The 14,972-nt window shown below is 42.8% G+C and overlaps 1 protein-coding gene across 4 annotated transcripts; it reads right to left on the bottom strand.

The window, feature by feature from the left end:
• Positions 1-1,488: 1,488 nt before the first annotated feature.
• On the bottom strand, positions 1,489-14,040 carry galk1 (galactokinase 1). 4 transcript variants are annotated; one of them, XM_069168534.1, is made up of 8 exons: positions 13,710-14,040; positions 13,342-13,531; positions 13,137-13,256; positions 12,521-12,656; positions 12,253-12,434; positions 9,874-10,024; positions 9,634-9,796; positions 1,489-2,863 (listed from the first exon to the last, which is right to left on the bottom strand). In XM_069168534.1, exons 1-8 carry the CDS (start codon positions 13,872-13,874, stop codon positions 2,789-2,791), a joined length of 1,182 nt encoding a protein of 393 aa, XP_069024635.1. In that variant the 5' UTR covers positions 13,875-14,040; the 3' UTR covers positions 1,489-2,788. The 4 variants fall into 4 exon arrangements, 2 of the variants coding, with proteins under 2 accessions (XP_069024635.1, XP_069024636.1); XM_069168535.1 differs by lacking the exon at positions 1,489-2,863 and adding an exon at positions 7,960-8,045; XR_011179198.1 differs by lacking the exons at positions 9,874-10,024; positions 12,253-12,434; positions 12,521-12,656; ... (1 more) ...; positions 13,342-13,531; positions 13,710-14,040 and adding exons at positions 5,069-6,178; positions 7,552-8,045 and having other exon boundaries at positions 2,783-2,863; positions 9,634-9,777.
• Between the last annotated feature and the right edge of the window lie 932 nt (positions 14,041-14,972).

The raw sequence follows: 14,972 nt of genomic DNA, 5'->3' as shown, positions 1-14,972 counted from the left end.
TCCTGTATCTGGAATGATCTCCTGTATCAGGAATGATCTCCTGTATCTGGAATGATCTCCTGTATCAGGAATGATCTCCTGTATCAGGAATGATCTCCTGTATCTGGAATGATCTCCTGTATCAGGAATGATCTCCTGTATCTGGAATGATCTCCTGTATCTGGAATGATCTCCTGTATCTGTCCTTGTGGCAGCGGAGCTGGAGGAGTCTGTTGGAGAAAGTGCACTCCAGCTGATATAATGTTGGATAAAAGCTGTTTTATGTTGAAATGATGAGGAATAGTGAATTTATAATTTGCAGTAGCATGATGCAACTTTAAAGGACATTAAAGGTCACCACTTTATACCGCTTTATGTGGCTGTCCACTCAGTGTGGAAGGTAAATGTCAGCTGAAGCATTAAATTCTCCTCAGTGCTTCTATATCAACTGAGAAAGCTCAGCAGTTTCTCTTAAGTTTTCCTGCTGGTGGAGACATGTCGCCAGTGCCTACATGTACCAGGATGCATTGCTTCTGTCGTCTAACCCAAAATCCTTCAGTTCCCTTTGCCAAGTCTTTCTCCTTAACATCCAACAAAAACGGCACATAATGAAATACGTCTCAGAGGAATAATTCAATTTCTGTTGCAGTTTCTGGAAGGTTCCCGGCCTCTCTCCAAACGCTGGCTTAAATAAATACAATCCAGTCAGACAAAACACTGTCAAATGTATTTTCATCCACAACATCCTCTGCACTCATATTTTTGTATTACAAACGTATGTAGTTACAGTACAAGCGAAGAAAACAAGATTTTGGCATCTGAAGCGCTTCCTCGTCGTTCCTCCAACTACGACACCGCTCACGTCAAGTGACGCCGCTGGTGTCGATTTTGCAGCTGGTTATTATACATCCAGCAACAAATTCCTCAATAACTTTTGTATTATATAAAAGTTATTGAGGAATTTGTTGCTTCAATTGACTACAAACCATCAACGATGTGGCGATTGGCAGTAACTTTCCACATTCGGTCAAAATGAAGTTATTGTTGTTATTAAAACTGTTTCACCACAGAAGGTGTCATTTGAGGTAAGAAGAGCAAGAAAACAGGTCAAAACTAAAACTGCAGTGCACGTTAGGCTAGCTGTTTCCTGATTCTTTATTTCACATAAATACAATTAATTAATTATTAATTAATAATGGAGGAAAAGGTAACCTTTTAAAAGCTAGCCTAACTAGCCTAGCCTCATTTTGTTCCAGTGTGTTGTTACTGCCGTCTGCCGTCTAGTGTTTACTGGCAAATGTTTCTTATTATGCAAAAATACAGCGGTACCTTTTTCATTTAAAAAAAAAAAAAAAAAACATAAACATTCACAAACACACACACACACACACACACACGTAGGGCAATACAACTAGTCCTCATCCTCTTGTTTAGAAATATCCAGCAAAGATGTGTTCAAAACAACTGAAACAAGACGTTTTTAAAAATCAAGACACCAGAAGATGAATATGACTTGAAATCTCATTTATTCTCAAAATTCCCCAAAATTATACACCTTCATTAATCATTTTGAAGAGCGTCCGGCTACGATAACCAGAAATTAAGACTTCCAGTACAACCAATGAAAGAAAAATTCAAAAGTAGAATTGGTTACAAGTTTGTATGAGGACAACGAAAGACAGCAGCTCAACTCAAATGAACTTATACAAATATTTTAAGTCCCTGTAAACCCGTCACACGTCTAACAATGGTTTTCATGTAATCTGCCTGAAGGTCTTGTCAGGACTGTGAGGCCGAGTACACACCGACGTCTAGCTTGTTTGTTTTGCTGTCACCTGTCAGGGTGAAAAAGTTTAAGAATTTGTCCATTTTATTAGCACACAGAGTTTGGTGACATCGTGGCTTCACAGCACATCTCAGCTCAACATCCACGTGAGCACAGACCTGATTATCAGAACAGTTATTATTACCGTTACTTCATTTTTAAACACAGAACACAGCTGAAGGTGACAAACGCAGATACTTTATTTCTTTATGAAGTTGTTATAACTTCCAGCAGGCAATCAGAGCAACATTATCACCCAACTGGAGGTTCGTGAGCAACTTTTTAAAGTCCAATATTGACTCTATTTTTATCTCTGTTTTGGTTTCCATCATAGACTGTTACATAAAGATGGACAACATGGCAGCTCTCCAAAAGTGAAGCCAAATTACTTGCGATACCCCCTGGTGGCTTTTTGCAGTATAGGTCATAAGCCCCGCCCCCTCCATGGTGGCAGATGGAACTGTAGGCAAACTAAAACCTGGACTGAATTTCACGTCTCCACCCTGTTGTCGCTACTCCTACTCCTCGTACTCTGGTCGCTAAATTATACTACTAGCGCAAATGGCAGCGCCCATATCTGCAATATTTTTACTTCACTTTTTGTACAGGGGCAGGAAGTAGTTGGGCGTCGTCCATCTTTATAGTCTCCAACTGCATCTGTGTGCTGTTGGCTGCTGAGGAGGTCATGTTCAGAGGGATTACAAGGCTGAGACAATGTATTCTATAGAAATTATACTATATGAAATAAATTATATGAAATTAGCCTGTATTTTCACAGTACATGGAAGTCAAACATTTGCTTATCTACAGCACATGATAAACCATTGTGTACATTTGACTGGAAATGGAAATGTTTCACTGTGAAGGCACTTTAACAGAATGCAGCCCATATTAGCAAAAATACAAATAAAATGGATCAAAAATCCAATCAAACAGCCTGTAAAGGAATCAGCTGTGCTCATGTAGCAGAGACGTTGACGGAGTTCAGGACAGAGTGAGAGCTCGCGCTCCCGCTGAAGGAGTCGTGACATAGAAAGTCGGAGTTCCACTGTATCGCTCCTGTTGGAAAAAACAAACACATGAATACTGTCACTTTGAGACAATTATTAATCATGCATTAAAAAAGAAAATCCCTAAATCTGAGAAGTGAGAACACTTTTGTGCACTATGTTGATAACCAAGTCATTCTTCTCACAGTCTGAGGTAGGAAGTTCAGAGGCAGCAGGATGAAAGGAGCACACAATTTGTTTTTGCAAGTCAACACCTTCCTCTTCAGCTGAGACGCATCTTTTCCGCAGCGACAACTGCTTCCTCCAGAGACAAAAAATACATTACTCATGTGACTTCCTCCTGAAGTCATTCAAAAGGCAAACGGATGCCCTCCCACGAGGAAACAGGCCGTTTATCATGAAGCTCTGTAAGAAGCTAATTATAATGTGTAATAACTTCATGTCCATTTTTTAGTAGGTAGACTTTTTTTTATTAATCTTCACCAAATCTAAACTAATTTTAGTCTTTCAATTCATTACAACTACAAAAACACTTTCACTTTTGAAAAAAACGACAAAATCAAAAGTAGGTCAGTAAAACTGGAAGTTACAAACTTTCCCGTATGTTCTATTATTCAGGTTTATGGCTGAATTTGTGGTTGTAATAGGATTTTATATCTCTTGTACTCTAAAGCTGTTCTCATCTACAACCCCGTTTCCAAAGAAGTTGGGATGCTGTATAAAATGTAAATAAAAACAGAATGCAATGACTTGCACATCATGTAAACACATATTTAATTGGAAATAGACCAACGATAACATATCAAATGTTGAAACTGAGAAATGTTTTTGTTTTACGGAAAATATGTGCTTACTTTGAATTTGATGGCAGCAACATGTCTCAAAAAAGTTGGGACAGAGTCAACAAAAGACTGGAAAAGTTGTGTAATGCTACAAAAACACCACCTGGTTGAACATCTAACTAGAGATGATTTCAGAGAGGCAGAGTCTCTCAGCAGTGAAGATGAGGAGAGGTTCACCACTGTGTGAAAGGCTGTTTGGGAAAATAGTTCAACAATCTAAGAATAATGTTCCTCAACGTAAAACTACAAAGAATTAGTGGATTTCATCGTCTACGGTTCATAATATCATTAAAAGATTCAGAGAATCTGGAGAAATCTCTGAACACAAGGGACAAGGCTGGAAACCAATATTGGATGGTGGTGATCTCCAGGCCCTCAGGCAGCACTGCATTAAAAACACACTATTCTGGAGTGGAAATCACTGCATGGGCTCAGGAACACTTCTGGAAACCATCGTCTGTGAACACAGTTCATCGCTGCATTTGTAGATGCAGGTTAAAAAGAGTAAAAGTAAAGTAAAAAGAGGAGGTGATGCAACACAGTGGTAAACATGACCATGTCCCAATGTTTTTGAGATGTGTTACTGCCTTCAAATTAAAAATAAGCATATATATTTTTATTAAAACAAAATTTCTCAGTTTCAACATTTCGCATGTTGTCTTTGGTCTATTTAAACATGGTTTTACATGATTTTCAAATCATTGGATTCTATTTTTATTTACGTTTTACACAGCGTCCCAACTTTTTTGGAAACAGAGTTGAAGATGTTTTTCTGTTTCTGTTGTCAGAGGATAAATATGAAATAATGACGGTAATTTGTCCCATTAAGACTCCATGTTAACCAGCAGATACTTCCAAGTGCTCTGCACTACATCAATTCAGATTTTGTTGTCACAACATCATGTGACAATCTAAAGACACTGGCTCAGCTGTTATTACAGATATATTTACATGTTAAATGGTCAGAAGCAACAGGATATCTTTCCTATTTTTTCTCTGCTAGCTACCTCCCTACCGACGGAGCAGTTGTGCACAGGCGGTTTAATTCAGGTTTGATTCCAGGTTGCAGTGATATTTAGGTGGAAACTGTGTGTAGTATGTGGATTGTGTTTCATAGACGATCTGGCAACTTGGGTAGCGTCAGACAAACATACAAAACTAAGAGATCCACGTGTGACGGACCCACGACTTTGCAAGAAAATTAAAAACGGGAGGATGCAGAGAGTTGGCTTTAAAATACATGAGGGAAAACAGAAGTGTCAGCAGCAGCAGGTCTGGTCTATGTCGTCATGATTGACGGCTGTGATTGACAGCTGCTGTAAATAAACATGTTGTCGAGGCACCTGTGGACATCTGTTTGGAAAATGTGGAAAGACGGTTCCTTTCTTTAACTGAACAGGAGACCGTCATACCTCGTCTCCGGCATACGCTCAGAGGGCTGCAGCCTCTGGAGGCGACAACCTTCACCAGTCAGACAGCAGCGCCCGTTTCTGCTCTAGTTTGGCGTCACTTTGATTCAGCAAGAAGTGGTGAAGTGTCATCCGTCTTTATATGCTGACAGTTGATTGGACTGCACTAATAAGGCAAGGAAGACTGCTCGTTAGCAAACATTGCAGGTTTCAAACACTCCATTTTCTGATTTTAAGCGTCCCCGATGGGATTTAACAACGCCATCATGAAGCCACCTTTCTCCACTGCTGGGATCAGAAATCTGACAACGAAGTCTTTGTTCTGCATGCAGATCTCAGTCGGCCGACTTCCAGGGTTAGCTACAAACTAAGCTAACATGTCCAAAACAAACATTAGAAAGAAAAGAAATGGGCCTATTTCCCAAAAAGTAATAAAGTAAAGGTTCTCAAACCTTTCAGACCCTGAACCATCATGTGCCAAACCAAATTTAACAGGTAGCTACAGATACCAAGTAGTTTCCGACGTCAGCATTACGTCAGACCGTACGTGGCTCAGCACAACTTCTGGTTGGTTTTAATTGAACTGGTCGGTGATTGGTTGAGTTGAACCATCTGTACATCGTCCACTCAGCATGTTCCCGTGTTTTCTCAGCACTTGACGAGTCGAAGTGAAGTGCAGTTAAGAATTTCCGCCGGGTCTGGAGTGACCAGATCGACCTTAAACCCTTCGGCCAGAGACGCCTTCAGCAGCTCCTCCACAAACCCCGGCACGTCCGTGATGTCACACGGCCCGCGCTGGACGTTCACGGCGTCGTCGGACTGCACGGCCTCGAGGTTGGAGACGGTTAGCCCGCGGTAGCGCTGCTTGTCGTACTGGTCCTGCGGGAGCTCGTCGGGCCTCGGCACCCACTCCAGTCTCAGCCGGTTCTGCCTCGGGTTGCACGGATGAGGGCTGGTGAGACCCTGGGATGTCCTGTAGCAAAAGAGCTCACAGAGCAGTGCTAGGAAAGCCCTCCAGGTACAAAAGAGGTCCACTGTGAAGGATCGAACTGAGCACGTGCGGAGCTCATAGTTTTCTGGCCCATGGCGCAAGTTAAAGTGGAGAACACGGACCTGGAATGAGAGGGAGAATATGCTGACTACACATTCTCCAGAGTGAACACAAACAGAAAGAATAACGTCCTTCTGTGTCTCTGAATGTGCAAACAGGTGCACAAACACAACCTCCGCACATATTCTGTATTTACAGTAAACACTCGCTCTAAAGATTCTGTGCCGCTCAGTGTTTTTCTAGTTTTAAATCTGCTAACAGGAACATTTCCCCACTAAAACCCCCAATCTGATTCTGATAGTGAAATACTCTTGTTCTCTAGTCCAATCAGAACGGAGAGCTGAGGTCTTCTTTGTTTCATGAGCATGGCCAGTTTAACTTGTTAGACTGCTACTGGTCAGCATTGTGGTAATTTGACCGGAGACCACTTTATTTCAGAATATATATCATGTGATCAAAGTGCCCCTCCATTGTTTAGTTGGAGCCAAGAAACTTTACAGAAGAACTGTGTGTTGACAGTCTGTCCGTGCTAAACCACAGATGGAAAAGTCACGTTTAGAAAGGAAGGACGGCTTGAGAGCCTGATGGTGCAGTTCCATCACAGGAACAGGAACCGTTGGAGATATTCAGTTCCACTTCATTCCCTCAGAAGAAACAGGGTCGAAATAAAGTTTGGAGGCGGAGCCTGTACTCTCTCAGGGCCTTTGGGGCAGGTCTTCCAGCGCCACACGTTACTGACTGGTCAACACAGGTGCTTTATGCAGCATTTAAAAAAATCAAATCAAACCGTAAACACGATTTGTTTGTATTTTTAATCCAAAAGTAATGAGGATGGAGGAGACTAACAGAGGTTATGACTGTTGGACCAATGAAGTCCAGGATCTGTTGTCATTGGCAGGAATTTGAGACCGTTCCTTCGATATATCAGCAGACTAATTTGCTTAATCTTCACAATGTGCTCGAGGAACTTTTACTGCGAGGAAGGTTCCTGTACATTAGTTGTCAGAACTTTTAGTGGAAAAGCACCTTTATTCTACACTGACATTAAAAAGAGGGTGTGATGAGTTCTGATGGGTAATATTTTTATTAATATTAATAAATTCTTTATTTCAAGCAAGGCTACTGTTGGAAATTCACTCGCAACAATTTGGTTTTTAATCAAATATTGGACCCTGAAAGCAGCATGTTCTTCTTCTCTGTATGTTATTTAACGGTGGTTAGCAGGCAGCTTTTAGGTGCATTACTGCCACCTTCTGACAGGAGCAACGCATTACAACCAGGCGGCAGTAAAAGCAGGACAAATAAGGAAGAACGAAGGTCGCAGGTACTAATTTATTTAGTAGATTATAACGAGTATTCGTGCCCCGTCTGTACTGGCTACCACATAACCATAACTACAACTGAAGCAGACTGACATGTTGCTGATCAAACATACCTTGGAGTCAACATTAACAATTATCATGGCTCCAAGCGGCCCTCCTCTGAGGCTGAGAGGAACTGAAGTCTCGTAGCGGCGGATCTCCTCCAGCAGGGGGCGTATCTGGAAGAAATCCGCCTCCCTCCACAGCAGCGCCAGCTCTGAGAAGTCGTCCGGCAGGTCCAGGGAGCTGGAGCGCAGGAAGTTCAGGATGTACCTGAAGACTTTCCCATCGCGGTCTATGAAGACGTTTCCTCTGTTGTCCCTCAGCGCGGGGATTTGTCCCGTGAACATGGCGCCTAGCATGGAGTCACGGCAGCGGGTCAGCGTGTCCAGGGTTGTCGTGTAAATTTCTCCACCGACGTTCAGAGACACGGGGTCCTGGAGAGAGCTGCTGTTGCTGTTGTCGTCGGGAGAGTTGAGGTTCAGCATCTTGTAGGCGAAGCTGTGATTTTTAGGATCCGGTGAAGCCTCCTCTGATGACGACGATCCTTCTGCTCCGGTCAGGAATGCTGTGGAAGTTTCAAGTGTTTCTTTTATCTCCAACACAGACTCACTTCCTTTGACAGTCAACAAGCCACAGCGGTCACCGGGATACGGCCGAGTTTGGAGAGATGCGAGGAAATCTGTGGAGTCTGATTCCAAAGATGAAGATTTATAACAACCGCCGTTTCAAACCCACGAGGCTCATCCTCATGAAAGCAGGTGTTTCCTGTGTTGATCTGCGGCTGAATCTACATCTTTGTTGATGAATCTCCGTTCAAACTCTGGTTTCAGCCGACAGCACGGTCGGACTGTGTTGAAGGCAGCCGGGCCGCAGTGACCGGACCAGCATGCTAATAACTGGACACTTCTGGCTCCATCTCCACCAAGCTCGCTTTTATTCTCAGCTCAGACCCCCTGATCTCTCTCTCTCACACACACACACACACACACACACACACACACACACACAGACACACACACACACACACACACACACACACACACACACACACTGGAGCTGCCTGAGCAAGACACAGGGGACGGGGCAATTTGTCTGAAATGCCCCTTAAAGTGACAGGCAGGACACTGGAAAGGTCTTTTCATCCACTGGGAACAAATGAACAATGTTCTCAGAAACACAAAAACAAAGATTTTCCAGGAAACAGAATCAGAAAAAAACTAAATAAAAAGGTGAATTTCCCGACTAAACAACAGCAAAACTGAGTTTGTTCCACCTTCTGAACACGCTGCAAAATAAGAATATCAAGATAAATATTTAAGAAGTCCAGTAGAGCTCCTACAACGACCACCTTCAACCTAAAATTACAACAATTATAATAGTGACAAACTTTCAAACACTATTATGGGTGAATTCTACGTTGTAATACTTTATTCTTGGATCTTTAACTCTTGAAAATCACATGCTTTAAGTCTGAACGTGCAGAAGTAGAAACCCAGTTCAGGTATCAACCATCCTAAAATCTTCCTTCAGTTGAACTTCCACCCAAACGTACGAAACCCACACTGGTCGCCATGGCAACCGCCAAGAAAACCATCCTGACAAACTGGAAAACTAAACAAACCATCAGCACCAGTGACTGGCTAAACCTTCTCAGAACAAATATCAACAGGAAAAAATAACCGCATGTCAGAAGAAACACGTCTCGTTTATCAGAAATCGAAATCCCAACTTCGACGTTAGCGAGTTACACATTACAACCGGGCGCCAGGAAAAATGGGAAATAAGGAAGAACGATAGTCGCAGATACTCAATGATTTTTTTTATAACAACTATTGGAATATTTGAAAGTCATGTTCCAAATTTCTCAATAAAAATTCAGAAATGTACATACAAAAACTTATTGCAACACACACACATTAATAAAATAATGACACATAACGAGACTGACAAACAACAACACCTCCGTCATCTTAATACTGAAGGTGCTCATTGAATGTTGGATGTTTTAGTAGTTAACGCTAAGAGCAGCATGTGTGTTTGAATATTGACCAACCTGATTCCCAAATACTCTTTGTATAGTGATGATGATCCAGTTTACATTCTGTACGTGTGTGTGTGTGTGTGTGTGTGTGTGTGTGTGTGTGTGTGTGTACCTGCATGTGCAGGATGGTCCTGTCGATGGCGTGGGCCTGCAGCAGAGTCACAGTGCATCCACCGAATCCTCCGCCCGTCATGCGGCTGCCGAACACTCCCTCCACCTCGGCGGCTGCAGACACCAGCTCGTCCAGCTCCCTGCAGCTCACCTCGTACAGATCTCTGACCGGCAGACACAGTTCATCACACTTTCTCCTCTCACTAGTGGCTGTGGAAGAAACCGGCTGCTTGATCTCTACCTCAGAGAGTTGTGGCTCTCCACCATGAGCTTTCCAAACTCCCGGTAGGCGCCTCTCTTCAGGGCTTCGGCAGCTTGAAGCGTTCTCTGGATCTCTGCGATGACGTGACGAGCTCGTCGGTAGGTCACCTCATCCAGCCGGCCGCGGGCCTCTGAGAGAAAACAAGACCGGCTTCACTGACTGGTCATCGACAAGGATGGAGATAACAGGTAGAAAGTGCAGAGAAGTGTCGTTCAAAGGTACGAATCAAACGAGTGAATGAACGGCTCAAACAGCTCAAATGTGACGGAGAGCAGTTGAAAAAGTCAGCAATTCATAAACTGCTGGAATATCTAAATGTACAACCCTGTACCCGAAAGAGTTGGAACGCTGTGTAAAATGTAGATAAAAACAGAACATAAAATAATGTTTTATTACAAATAGACCAAAGACAAAATATCAAATGTTGAAACTAAAATGTTATTGTTTTATGAAAAATATCTTCTCATTTTGAACCTGATGTCAGCAACACGTCTCTATAAAGTTGTTCCAGGATCATGTTCACCACTGAGCTGCATCAACTCTTCTTTTAACAACACTCTGGAAACGTTTGTGAACTGAGGAGACCAGTTTCTGGAGTTTTGAAAGTGAAATGTGGTCCCATTCTTGCCTGATAGAGGATTTCAGCTGCTCAACAGTTCAGGGTCTCCTTTGTTGTATTGTTCATGTCCTGATGCTCCAGATGTTTTCAATGATTGACAGGTCTGGACAGCAGGAGGCCAGTTTATCAGCGGACTCTTCTACTAGAGAACCATGCTGTTGGAATACGTGCAGAATGTGGTTGGACGTTGTTCTGCTGAAATAAACAAGACCTTCCCTGAAAGAGACGTTGTCTGGATGGCAGCATATGTTGCTCCAAAATCTGAATATATCATTCAGCATTAATGCTTCCTTCCAGATGTTCAAGCTACCCATGCCATGTGCACTAATGCATCCCTGTACCACCACAGATGCTGGCTTTAGAACTGAAAATTCAAAATGAGCATATATTTTTCATAAAACAATAACATTTCTCAGTTTCAACATTTGATATGTTGTCTTTGGTCTATTTGCAATAAAATATGGGTTTATGTGATTTGCAAATCATTGAATTGTTTATATTTATATTTCACACAGCGTCCCAAATGTTTTGGAAACGTTGTAAAAAAAAAATACTGAAAATGCAAAACAAATATAGATATATTTGCAAGTTTTCTAAAACAAATAATTGTGAGGTCAGTGTTGAAAAAGCAAAACAAAATGGATCAGCTTCTGTAACAGCAAAATTAACCGAACCAGCGACAGTGAAAAGTGAATGAAAACCAAAGTGTAGTGAGTCCACTTTTAAATAATCAATAGTGTAAAATAACAGTTCAAATAAACAGAAAACATGATGGGATGTGTCTCTGAGGTTATTTGGTCGCACATGTTTATTTAACACATATTGGCTTCTTATGCAAATTCCCTAAATCTCAAGTCATGTTTACTAAACTTTAATCTCTTAAAAAGGTTATAACTTGTGAATCCTCAGAGTCCATCTTCAAAAACCATTTGAACAAGGTGTGTTTTTGGACTTTGGACCCAACCCGTCTGCATGTTTCATGCCTCGTGTCTTTACGTGAAGATCAGCTCAGTCTGACTGAAGCGTCACGTTACAATGAAAAGGCAGAACATAAAATCAGGACAGGCCGCTCCTGCATTGTTTCCCGAAGGAAGTTTAAGATGTTTTAGGACCATTTTAACCACTCAGAGCACGATGTAATACCATGATCACACCAGAGGGGGCAGTAGGGCCTCTGTGTTTTATTAGGACATGAATTTATATCACGTTTTTGTCAGTAAGAAGCACAGAACAGCGATTCCTACGTCCTGTATACCGTGCAGGTGTTCTGACCTGGAGGGAGGTGGGGTCATTGAACTCCTACAGGTTGCAGCAGGTCTGATGGTGTCCACTCCCTCTTTTATTCTAGAGTGGTAAAACATCTCCTGACAGTTACAGTACATATAAAAGTACTTTTAGAAGCAACTAAAAGAAAATATTTAAATAAATGACATTCACTACTTTTGTTTTCGCACCTTTGAGAGCATCACATGAAATGAACTGCCTCTCTAACAGCACCAGGGTTCAGTGAACAGAGATGTTTTTAAATGGAATAAGGACACTGTGCTGCTCCTTGGTTCTTGTTGTGCAGCAGCCATAGATAGACGTTTGAAAGTGTTTGAAATCGTGAATCATCATCGGACTGAAAACAATGTCGGCTGAAGTTTTTTCCCCGACACAGAACTCAACGCTTCTCAACCTGTAAACGTCCTGTAGGACAGACGGGATCAGGACAGGAAGATATAAAGACTCCTACACACCGTCCAGCTCCTCCATGGTAGCATCTCTGAGGCTGTCCCTCCCCAGGACGGAGGCGGCCTCCTCGCACTGCCTGCGTCTGCTCGGGTACTCGCTGCCGCTCAGAGAGTGCTTCACGTTGGAGTTGGTGATGAGGATGAGCAGGTGTGGATCTGCCAGCGGGACGAGGGACGCCTGCAGGGACCTGATCAAACCGCAGACAAGAGACAGAGTGAGTCCTCCTGATGAGACCGGATCCGACCCGACCCGGACAGACTGGATGTTCGTGACCTGCAGTCGATGAGCAGCGCGTGTCCCTCCCTGCCGAGGACACACACGAACTGGTCCATGATGCCACAGGGGACGCCGGCGTGCGTGTGCTCAGCCTGCTGGCAGGCGACAGCTTTGGACACTTTGTCTCCATCGTCTGTGGAAATAAAGACGAGTAAAGACGAGCAGGGACTCCGAAGATCCAGACGAAGGGAAATCAGCGTGCAGCAGATCAGCAGGTGTGATTGTAGAAATGTAAAGTAGTTCATTATTAGACCTGAATCAACTTAAAGAAAATAACTGCAGCTTCTCAAAGGTGAACATTTGAAAGTTTTCTACAATAATAAACTCAAATGTTTGAATTTTTGATTCTCAGACAATAAAAAAATATAAGTGTAATTCTTCTCTTTTTTTTTTTTTTACCATTTCTGGTAATTTATATGCAGAACAGCCTATTTATTATTAAATTAAACTTATTAAGATAACTGAGACATACTGATACGAGAAATGATGCTCAGCCTTACAGGAATAACACGACAAATGTGCCGTAGATCAAGTTACATGGACCCAAACAATGATCACCGGGACGTCCCCTGAGTGATGCTTCCTGACTGCAGTAACCGCTCGACTGTCTGACCTGGCTTGAGTTGCTGCAGGAAGGTGTAGAAGGCGACCTCCAGGGAGGCCGAGCTGGACAGTCCTCCGCCCAGAGGGACGCTGCTGGCTATCACCGCCCTGAAACCTGGGACAGGAGGAGCTGCAGCACACCAGACACACAGGTCAACATCCCGGTGACATCATCCCCTCATGAGCCGCTGACGAGTCCTGACAGGCGTGTTTACCTCTGTAGTGCTGCAGGACGCCCTTCACATAGTTGGCCCAGCGGGGTAACCCCGGAGACAGCGCCGATCCGTCTCCGGCCAGGCTGAAGTCCACCCTCCGGGGCTCGTCAGCATCCTCCGTCGCCGTTACTATGGAAACGTCCTGGCCAGAGGTTTGACTCCCCACCACCACGGTGACCAGGGGGAGCGCCTGACTCAGAAAACACAAACATGTATCTGTCCATTCAGAAAACCAGAGATGCTCATGTTTCTGATGTATTACTGAGTGGAAGAACTCAGTCCGAGCACACATCTCGGCTTTTCACTCTTGTGGTAAATTCGGCGTGAAGGTGATTTATGGTGTTGAATGAAGCTCGGTGTGGTTTTACCATTGGAAGCACGAAGCCCTGGTTGTAGTCGGTGTGCTCTCCGATCAGGTTGACTCTCCCGGGAGCACACACCGCCACCGGAGGGACTTCTCCCCCGAACACCTGCCCGAACACCCGCCGAGCATCCGCAACCAGCTCGGACACACCCGGAACTGAACCGGCCATCGAGCACGAGACAGTTCAAACGGTTTAACTCTGGTTAATGTCTGTCAGTCAGACCGGAACAAGAGCCTGAAATCCGCCCAGAAGATCCGGGAAACTGAAGTCGTGTGTGTAAAAGCAACAGAAAAGTAGAGGGACTCCTTTGACATGTCAGGTGCTTTTCACTTCCTGGTCGCGTGGTCAAAACAGTTTGTTGTGAGGCTCTGATTGGTTTAGAAGAGTTCACGTGACAAAGCAGCGGTTATTTCTGCGTTTTCTTTATTATTAATTTATTATTCAAGCAAATACATAAAATAAAAGGGCAACAACACAAGGAAATGATCATCGATATTTAATGAAAACTATACGAGCATTGGAGGACTCTAATAGTTGTGTGACGGCGACACCTGGTGGCCGCTGTGTGTAAAGGAGGAGCAGTGGTCCGCAGCAGACAGTTCATTATGCTCAGTTTTATTTAGTGTTTATTTATCAGTATATTTATTTATATTGACCAGATTCTGTATGATAATTAAACTAATATATTTTGTTCTCTTGACTGTTGGTCAGATTAAAAAGAAATCTGGATATATGCTGATTTAGGGATTAATAGTGGTTCTTATTCAATATTTTCTGACATTTACTTGACAAAAAAGATCAGTTACAAAAAATATATATATATATATATATATATATATATATATATATATGTATATATACATACATATATGTATGTATATATACATATACATAAATATAAACATCTATCTTGTTCCTTTATGGTTTGGAATCAGAGCCCCATTCTATGTATCATTTTATCTTCATTGAATGTCCCAAAGTGGCAAGTTTTAACAAAAGTAAATATAATTTCTGCCCGCCGTTGATATTAAATTTGGTGTTTTTATTCTCAAAAGTTAAGAAGAAATGATGAAGGCATGCTGGGAGATGAGAATATGGCAACAACGCTGCAGTAAACACCAGGAGAAGTGTTGAATTGTGCTCAACAGCAGGGGAATGAACACCCAACACATGAACACATGCTCCTCCTCTTCCTCCCTCTCCACATGCTCCTCCTCTTCCACCCTCCTCCATCTTCCTTTTCAGTCATTAATTAAATAATAAAAA

This window comes from Embiotoca jacksoni, unplaced genomic scaffold (assembly GCF_022577435.1).
Source record: "Embiotoca jacksoni isolate LCO1_2020_lvr unplaced genomic scaffold, fEmbJac1.0.p SCAF_40, whole genome shotgun sequence".
Lineage (NCBI taxonomy): Eukaryota > Metazoa > Chordata > Actinopteri > Embiotocidae > Embiotoca > Embiotoca jacksoni.
Note: the sequence above shows the minus strand (reverse complement) of the source record. Positions and strands in the feature narration are given on the sequence as shown.